We start from the raw sequence: 10,382 nt of genomic DNA, 5'->3' as shown, positions 1-10,382 counted from the left end.
TGGCTCAAGTGGTAGAGCGCTAGCCTTGAGCTGAAGAGCTGAGGGACAGTGCCCAGGCCCAGAGTGCAGACCCCACGACCGGGCCCAAAAAAAAATTATATATATATATATATATATATATATATGGTGAATTTCCTAATATCAATAAACGTTCAGAAAAAGAGAAAGTATGTTAACACTGAACTTCCAGAAGCACTGGAATCTTTCTAAAACACATATGTCTTCAAAATTGCAAGGAAATTATTTCAAATTGTCTAGTCATCCATGTCACTACTATTCAAATACATGGCAAAAAAAATAAATATTAACATATCCTTTAAGAAAAGCATACCTTTAGGGAACATCCTCCCCACAAAGGAATAAACCAAAACAGACATTCAAACTAGAACATGAAAAAATGAACACAAGAAAAGTATAATGAAATTTTCAGATTTAGAGGGCAAGTAAGAACTGACAAATTATCTAATAAATTTGTCTTTGTAGAAAATAGTATTGTAATATACTTACAAGAACCAAAAAGAAGACTTGGTGTTTCACAAAAAGAAACCTGAGCAAAGTCAATTATCAATCATCAAGAAAAAAATGCTGCTATACTTCACTACTTGACTCTTCAGTAAACAATGAAGTTGATTCTGATACAAATAGTATTATATAATCAAAACTTACAAATCCTAACAAAAATGATAAATCAAAATGGAGCCCTAGAGGCTTATTATTTGGAAATATGTACTAAAGGAAACTTTTTTTAAAAGTTGAAAATTAATTCCCTCTAGTGATCCTGGTTTGACAAGAAGGAGAAAAAATGTTATTTAAAAAATTTTGGTAACATAAAAGATTTTAAGATAGTGTTCATAGCTACTTGAATTTACTTAAATACCAATTTGAATTCTAAACTCTAACACTGTTGTATGGTAAGAAGTAAAGCTTAAATACTGAGTATATATAAGTTCAAATCTCCAGAAGCAAACAATCAAACAAAAACGTTATATAAAGTTGTTTTATCAGCTACATAGTTCTTTAAATGTAGACAATCTCAAATACAATCTACAAACATAAAACAAATTTCATATTTAGATCACTATAAGAAAAGGATTATGTATTTAAGGTGTCTATATGATCTCAAAGAAATAATTCTACTACTGTTACAGACATCTTAGAAAAAAGGCAATCATCTCTCAAAAGGTCCAGAAGAGATAAAAGCAAATACACTGAAAATACATTATTCATATGCATAATAAACCTAGCAATATAAAAAACTTGAAATAAATTAACAAAATGTACTATGCATTCATACAAATTATAGTGAAAACTACATAGATACAATAGGAATAACCTTATCAAGTACAGTGGGTAATATGCAAATGAGCATTTGATAAATGTTCATTTAATTCATTCTGTGAAAAAAGTAGTAGTCACTTGAATTCTGTAAGCAGAAAATGTAATTTCAAGTCTGAAAACATGCACTCTAACACACATATACCTACTGGAAACAAGTAAAACCTAAGCCTACATTCAAAACCATGATCTTATTTATATAAAATTAAGACTAATTTTTCTGAATTTATTTTTTGGATATTATTATTGTTAATCTGACATAGCTAAATAAGCTACATTAATCACAGACTTACATTAAAAATGACCTAATAATTTCCTTACCAAATAACTATCAAGCAGTCAAAAAGAAGTATCTAAATACCTTGAGTTTAGTTTTGAAGTAATACAATTTTTAAAATATACATTTTACCATGTTTATATGTTTTTATATTGGAGAACTTATAGTAGAAAAACAATTTAGCCATTAGACTACCATATTTTTCCACTAAAGTAGTGGGACAAACTCAGCAAATCATAGCAAGAAAGCATGATTACAATATCTATTGTCACCTGGTCCTGTCATAGCCAAAATAAAATGAAACATGGCATTTCCAATAGATTCACTAGATAAAAGTGAACACCTGATGAAAATTAGAGGAAAAGCTCACTTTTCTTACAATAAGGATAAGAAAATACATATGAGTCTGAAGAATAAATTGCCTTGCAGCCATTAACCATTGTAATAAATGAAAGTTTTTGTTTTGTGGTTTCTTTTCTTTTCTGAAACAGAAGGGGAAAAGATAATTAAAACTTCAATCATTTATTGATCCAATGGCCTAATAGAAAAAGTAGCAAGAAAGTCACAGATAACCTTCATCAATACTTTTTTTTAATCTCCATTCATTTCTTTGAGAGGGGCAAATAAAAATAACTCACATTAGAAATTATCTGCCAGGGTACCAGTGGCTCATACCTGGTAATACTAGCTTTAACTCAGGAGGATCAAGGTTCAAAGCCAGCACAGGCAGAAATGTCCATGGGGGGCTGGGAAGGTAGCTCAGTGGTAGAGCTCTTGCCTTGCATGCCTGAGGCCCTGGGTTCGATTCCTCAGCACCACATAAGCAAAAAGGAAAAAGCCGGAAGTGGCGCTGTGGCTCAAGTGGTAGAGCGCTAGCCTTGAGCTGAAGAGCTGAGGGACAGCGCCCAGGCCCAGAGTTCAAGGCCCCACGACCAGACCCAAAAAATAAAAATAAAAACAAAAATTTAAAAAAAAGAAATGTCCATGGAGGCTCTTATCTTCCAAAAAGGTCAGAAGTGGAATGGTGGCTCAAGTGATAGAGCTCTATCCTTAAGTAAAAAAGATAAGGGACAGCACCCAAACCCTGAGTTCAAGCCCCAGCACTCTAATACACACACAAAAGAAGATATGTAAAGTGTACTATGATCAACAATTAGCAAGCTGCATAGTAGAAGTGATAAAGGAAAAGGTCAGTTCTTCATCTCTTAGACCACAGGCACAGAGCTTGTATCACTTAACACAACTAGCTGTATGAATACTAGTAATACTCATTGCATTATCACTGTATTATTCTGGTACTGTACTAGTCCTTCTGGGCCATGTTGGGGTAAGAAGCTTTCCTGTGTCCCTGAGATCACTTTAATTAAATGTCAGGTGCAAAATGGATTCTCATTCCCAGATAATCCAGAGTGACAATATGTAAATGTAAAGCAAAAGGTCTAACCACAAAAAGAAATTGATTTCTTGCTGACATTATACATACATGATTTAGATGTGAAATATCATGAGATAAGTTACCAAAAATATTGCAATTAGATATTTATTACCTGGCCGTGGTAGGTTAAGTTTAATTATAGTATCAAGATTCTCTATAGTACACAGTCCTAAAATGTATTACAGAATGACAAATGTTCCCAAGTATGTAAAAACTGCTAATGACTCTATATAAAAGACAAAAATCTCAGAGGGAAAATATTCTCTGAGCACTTACTAAATTAAAATAAATACAGAAAAGCTCATGCAGAGAAGCATACTGCTTGAATATTTTAAATTAGACACATGAGGCACAATAGGAAATTTTCTATTTACTTATAAAAATACTGGTGTTTTCAGGCTAATATATCAATTACAATTTCAGTAATTATATACTTTATATTTATATAACATTAAGCATTTTTTAATCAGAATTTTAAATTATCTGACTTGTTCACCATTCTCCTACTCTCTGATTAGGTAGACTAGGTATCCCCTCTCTTCATGAATTAAAAAACACTGAAAGCTGAAAAGGAAAGAAATTATAGAAAGAGGACTTTCTTATAGTCATCAAAACATCTTTAAGAACACCACATTTTCAACAAACTTTATACCCTTTACAATGATGAAACTGTATCCTGAATGGAAAACTAATGTACACAGCAAATGCTTGGATCAATCTGAAGTCATTTAATTGAAGGCAGTGACTAAGACCACCTGTGCTCAATACATTGATAAATTACAAGGCAAGACAATCCAAAAACAACTCTACATTATCAATATCAATTCTCAAAATAGCACTAAACAAAGTAAAAAGAAATAGAAATTCAATAACAAGGCTATAAGCAAAAGCTAAAGTTGTGATGTGATCACTTAAGATGTGACTAAAATGCCACAACAAGGCATCCTTATTTTTTATTAAATCATTCTGATGATATAATTTGTAAAATGTACAAATAGCTTAAAGATTAATAAAAATTGTTAATTCATTAACCAGTGACTGGACAGAGCTTCATTAGAAACCTGTCCACCTAAAAACCTATTGAGATTCTGAGCCCTTATATAGTATCTACCAGAAAACATTATCCAGTTGTGTTAGGAAAATTAACAGTGACAGAACTTTTTATTATTTGCTTACATTTCCCAGAAGCTCTAAATTGTACCTTTTTTAAATCTAGCACTGGAATAAAACTATCCTGAATATTGAAATACATTACAAATATTTAGTCAAAATACCTTTGTGTCTCAAGAATGACCTGCTTTAATGTTTTGCAAACATTTTTAATTAAATATACATGGCTAGCTCCCTGCTAAAAAGCTTTGAAGTTGGCTAAAGATAGTGAGAACTAAAGAATAAAATAAGCACTGTTCCTAACTAGTCTAGGATTTCAGTCTGTTACACCATTGTCAAACCATAGCTTTTAATTTTCAGGAGCATAAATCAACCAAAGTAACAATCACTTTAGACTGCTTAGTAAGGCTTATATTCATCTTCAAAAATTTAGGAACATGAAGATTATCGTCAACAAAATAAACTACTTAAAACTGTAGATGAATATCTATTATGCATGTAAATATCTACTATGCATGTAAATTTACACCAGGTGTCAGTGGCTCATGCCCGTAATCCTAGCTACTCAGGAGGCTGAAATTTAAGAATCATGGTTCAAAGCAGCCTAGGAGGAAAGTCTGTGAGACTCTTATCTCAAACTATTCAGAAGCCAAAAAAGGAGCTATGGCTCAAGTGGCAGAGTGCTAGCCTTGAGCAAAAGCAGCTCAGGGATAGTATCCAGGCCCTGAGTTCAAAACCCAGGACCAGCACACACAAAAAAATTAAAATTTACCTTGAACTACATTAAGCATCTGAGTTTCTATAATTTCACACCCTGTTTACATTAAAGATTTATTCCCTAAACTTGATGCTATTGATAATAGATAATAATTATTTTTAAATTTTGTTGGTACTTGGTTTCAAATTCAGGGTATTGTGCTTACTAGGCAAGTGTTTTATCACTTGAGCCACACTTTGTAGCTCTGCTTTATTTTTCTACTGTTAGCCCTATTTTTCTGATAAGGTCTCTTCTCTCTTCTCCCTCTTTCCCCTCTCCTCTCCCCCTACCCCCAATTTCTCAGTAGAGTTTGACTCAGGGCCTTTAAACTTGTTAGGCAAATGTTCTACTGTTGAGCCATGCCTCAAGCTTTGGCCCTGTGTTTTTTTTTTTTAATCATGAGCCTCCCTATGCTTCAGATAAGTCAGGTGTGGGGTGGGGTTGGAGGGGGGGCGGAGGGGAGAGTGGAAGCTCCCTTACTTTTTGCCTGGGCTGTCCTTAAACCACGGTTCTTCAAATCTTTTCCTCCTGAGTAACTGAGATTACAGATGTAAGCCTGGCTAGAATGTAACTAGGAAAAAAAAAAACTTAAATGTAAATAGGATGGGAATAATAAGGCAGAAATTAAAATCTTAATCTCTCAATGTTGATATAAGGCAGCTAAGTCTTCTAAGAGAAAAAACTACCAATTAAACTTGACAGGAAAAAAATGGTTATACAACACTGTTATAAAAAACACTGCACTGATTACAGAAATCTAAATGAGAAAGTAACTATCACTCTAGTATATGCATTTTATAGAGAAAAATGGAAAACTAAAATAATCCAACTTGAGCTACATAAGCAGCGTCTAAACTCATGTTTCCACACTAATTTCAGTAATTGATACTTAAAAGTAAAAAAAAAAGAGAAGTCACTTGACTAAAATATACAAAACTGTTTAAAATAGAAATCATTTAGAATTTTCATATGTTCAACTATTAAAAATCTACAAAAAAATCAGAAATAAAATTAGAAGCCAAATTACAAGTATTTTGAGTGGGATGAAAAGCACTATCTTCTATTCCCTCTGTCCATAGAGGATATATTAACCAGTTATTATCTATGTCATCTATTTCGTAAACAAAATAATATTTGTGCTTCCCAATACAAACTTCATGAATTCAAAGTGTTAAAAAAAAATTAAAAAACAGGCCTGTTCAGGGTGATTTATTTTCATGGCTGAACTTACTGTCTTGTGACCATTTTGGCAGGCCACATGCAGTGCGGTCTGCCCCATTGCATCTTCAACATCAACATCACTGACATGCTGCACAAGGTCATGGAGTAGTTCTGTTCGCCCATTCACAGCCAGCCAGTGTATCTGTGAAGCCATTCAGTCATTAACAATTGTATAAGAGCATTCATAGATAACAGCTTAAAGGTAAGTAATACTATTTTCAACTGAGCATTATATTCAAACTAAAAATATGTAAGCCCAGAAAGATTTTCCCTATTTTAAATAAGAAAATTACAAGCATCAAGATATAGATACACTATTAAGATTACAAAACCAAGAAGTCAAAATAGGAAGTCCCCTTGGCTGAAGATGATTAAATGTTCTGTTTCTTAGATGATCCTTAACTCTAAGCAAGTTTACCTCTACAGAAAAGGGTCTACTTCTTTCCCAGAAGCAAACTAAGTCAAAATGTGATTAACACAGTAGTGTTCTGTTCTTTTTCTTCTGTATGTATGTCATAAATGTATCATAAAAATAAAATATTAAGATTTAAAAAATGAAAATCTACTCCTGGGCATGGATCCAATAGAGCACAAACACTACAGTAAGGCCACCAGCACAACCATGTTCACTGTTCACTGCATCATAATTTACCATAGCAAAGATATGGAATCAGCCCAGGTGCCTCTCAATGGATAAATGGATCAAGAAAACGTGGTACATACTCACAATGGAATTTTACTCATCCATTAGAAAGTATGATACTGTACCATTCACTAGGAAATGAAAAGACCTGGAAAAAATTACATTATGTGAAGTAAGCCAGACCCAAAGAAACACAGATTGCACAGTTTCCCTTATTTGTGGTAGCTAGAGTATATCCATACTTGTATAAATCACACTGAGTGCTATGTAAATGGTTACAAATGAATTAACTGAAGTATAACAGACTCAAATAGTCTGATTCCTAGAAAGACCAAGTCAAAGCCCAACAAAGTATGTACCAGGAAATGGATACTTGCAGGTGCTGGGGGGTGGCAAGGGGAGAGGATCAGAGGAATGAAGTGGGGAAGAAGGGGAAAATGCAGGCAAGTATTCATTTGTGTATACCACAAAATTAAGAAAAATAGGGGAAGGGTGGGTTTAAGGGAGTGAAAATGTTGGATAAAGATGCACTGTAGACATAAACTGCTTTGTTAAGTGGCAAAAAAAATTCATATCCTACAAAATTTAGGAAAGTGAGGGAAAGGGTGGGTTGGGTTTGGTGAGAATGTTTGAAAAGGGGTGACACTGATCAAAATGCAGTGTATTCATAAACTGCTTTGTTGAATGGCAACTCTTTTGTACAACTACTTAATGATAATAAAAATATTTTTCAAAACAAAACATCTGTAAATCAACCATTTGAAGATAATGTTAAATTTTTAGACTAAGAGGGCCAGCCAGGTATGGTGGCTCAAAGGTAAAAGCAGGATGATCACAGTTTGAGGTCAGCGTGAACAAAATAGTTCATGAGATCCTAACTCAAAGACCCATCAGGATGTGATTATGCCTATAATCTCAGCCAGGGAGGAGACGAGGTAACAAAATAAGAGATCAGAGGCTCTGGTCATGAAGCACAAGACCCTGTCTAAAAAATAAATACATAAAGCAAAAAAAAAAATGTCTGGGGCATAGCTCAAGTGGTTTACAGGTTCAAATTCTCTAACTGCAGACAGGTGCCTTATGGATCACACCTGTAATGCTAGCTACTTGAAAGGCTAAGATTTGAGGATCAAGGTTAAAAACCTGCCTGAGAAGGAAAGTCCTGGAGACTCTTACCTCCAGTTCACCAAAAAAAGAGAAAAAAAGGCCCCAAGTGAATCTGTGGCTCAAATGGTAGAGCACCAGCCTTGAGCAAAAAGCTAAGACAGCATTCAGGCTCTGAGTTCAAGTCCAAGGACTATCATAAACAAACAAACAAATAAATACTATATGCAAAAATAATAAAAATATTTTTAAAATTAGACTAAAAGGAGCCAGGAGTTTAGCTTGGTAGCAAAACATGGGTTTAATATGTACAAGACAAAAATCTTTTTATTTCATTCAATCCTCAGCACCAAAGAGGAAGAGAGAGAGAGAGAGGGGGGGGAAGGAAGGAAGGAAGGAAGGAAGGAAGGAAGGAAGGAAGGAAGGAAGGAAGGAAGGAAGGAAGGAAGGAGAATAATGGCTTACTTATAATAAACTAGTAACACACTATGACAGAAACCTAAGAAGGCCCTTAAAAATCAGTGACAAAAGCTACAGAAATATGTCTTCAAAATAAGTGAAAAAGGGATATGGTTAAACTGTATTTCACCATGTTTCATTTCATTTCACATAAATCAAAACTACACCTCAAAGCATTCTGAACCTTCTTTGCATTACTATCATATTCAAGATTATTTTTAAAAGCATCTGTTAAAAATCTCAAAATTAATAGCTTACCGCTGTAAGGCCTTCATTATTACAAATGTTGACATCAGCACTGTATTCTAATAATTTACTCATGCATTTCTTCTGTCTGAAAAACAAAAGACACAGGCATAGATAACTGGCACTAGAAAAGCACACAAAGCAAAATACAATCAGGATTAATTGATGGTATCATAATATCAGTATATGCAATTTAAATTATATCCATAATATGTAACAAGACTCTATGAAATAAAATAAAAACTGTATTTATGACCTTAAGGTAACAGAAAAAATGGAAAATGGTACAAATCAGGTTTACCATATCACTTAGAAAACTTCATCATTCAAATTGCAGACATTTCTAGTTTGACAAAATAAATAGAAATGTAATCTTCAGTAGAAATGTAAGAAACTCCAAGTCTAGTGAATGGAGAATGGATACAGTGTTACCTTTTATATTCTTAATTGCAAAATGTTAATTGCAAAATATTTTAAGTTAATACTAACATTAGTTATAAACACATTTCCAGAAATAATAAAATGCAAACATATGCATCCCTGTATTAAGATCTTTTTTTCTATTAAGTGGTAAAATATACATAAAATATACTACCTGAACCATTCCAAAGCATACATTTTGTGGTATTTTACTCAGCATAAAATCCCTTAAGTTCATCTTGAGTCTGAGTTATCTCAAAGTAGCTTTGTATGTCCCTAATATTTTATAGTGAACATCTTATACGCTTATAGAAATATTTGTATCTTTGAAGAAATGTCTATTCAAGTAAGTCCTCTGCCTACTTCTCTTATTTAACTGCGAAATGCTCTATTTTTTTAACTGTGAAATGCTGTAATTTACTGTTTGACCAATTTTGAACTATCTACTCCTCTTACTCCTCTTATTAATAGTTTCCATTAGCCTGATCAATACCTAGATATAATTCAATATTTATCTTCAATTCATGTTAACTACATGAAATCTCAAACCTCTGATGGCTTATTTTCTATCACATGGTAATTAAGTATGAGATACTCAGTCTGAAATGACTGAGTAAATATAATCCATGGCATGAGATTTGTAATCTAACTGAGCAAAAAGTTTATATATTTATACACATAATATATGTATATTATGAATCATGTATATATTACACAATTATACAGCATTATTATGTAATAATATACTATTCATGGTATACTATTACTCAACTAGATCAGAGAGTTCTTTATACCATGGAGTATATCTTATTTCTTTCACAGTCAGACATATAACTCTCAATAAAACTTTATTGATCATCAATAAAATATCCAATCTTCTAAGTCAGTAACTAAAATTCTCATTGTCTAAATAAATCCTTTTTTCTTTTGTCAGGGTCTTGCACTTTCTGGGTAGTCCCCCACTTGAATCATATTTCTGCCTTTTTTGCTTTAGTTTTTAAATAAGTTCATGTGTTTTTGCCTAGACCAGCCTCAAACTGTTATCCACCTACTTATGCCACATACATAGCTGACATTACAGGCATGCCCTATCACACATGGCCCTCAAATAACCTTTTTTAAAGAAAAAAGAACAAATCATTTATCTCACTTTGGTTTTGGGACCTGAAAACAAATTATAAACATTTGAAAGCATCATTATAATCAAAAAAATGGGAAAAAAATAAAGCTCTAAATAAACTTTTAAGTTCAAATATTTACCAATTTTTTTGGGGGGGTCTGGTTGTGGGGCCTGAACTCTGGGCCTGGGCACTGTCCCTCAACTCTTCAGCTCAAGGCTAGTGCTCTACCACTTGAGCCACAGCGCCACTTCCGG

At 33.3% G+C, this 10,382-nt stretch overlaps 1 protein-coding gene across 2 annotated transcripts in view; it reads right to left on the bottom strand.

The window, feature by feature from the left end:
• The window catches only part of Hace1 (HECT domain and ankyrin repeat containing E3 ubiquitin protein ligase 1), a 60,846-nt gene that overhangs the window by 40,788 nt on the left and 9,676 nt on the right, over nucleotides 1-10,382 (bottom strand). The window contains exons 5-6 of one of the 2 annotated variants that reach the window (XM_013022433.1): nucleotides 8,600-8,675; nucleotides 6,146-6,277 (exon numbers count right to left, since the gene is read on the bottom strand). In XM_013022433.1, coding sequence (XP_012877887.1) covers nucleotides 6,146-6,277; nucleotides 8,600-8,675 — 208 coding nt within the window. Of the gene's footprint in view, nucleotides 1-6,145; nucleotides 6,278-8,599; nucleotides 8,676-10,382 lie in introns of those variants that run through there. The other variant, XM_013022434.1, reaches the window with a different exon arrangement.

This window comes from Dipodomys ordii, unplaced genomic scaffold, assembly GCF_000151885.1.
Source record: "Dipodomys ordii isolate 6190 unplaced genomic scaffold, Dord_2.0 Scaffold62, whole genome shotgun sequence".
Lineage (NCBI taxonomy): Eukaryota > Metazoa > Chordata > Mammalia > Rodentia > Heteromyidae > Dipodomys > Dipodomys ordii.
This window is presented reverse-complemented; position numbering and strand designations above follow the sequence as displayed.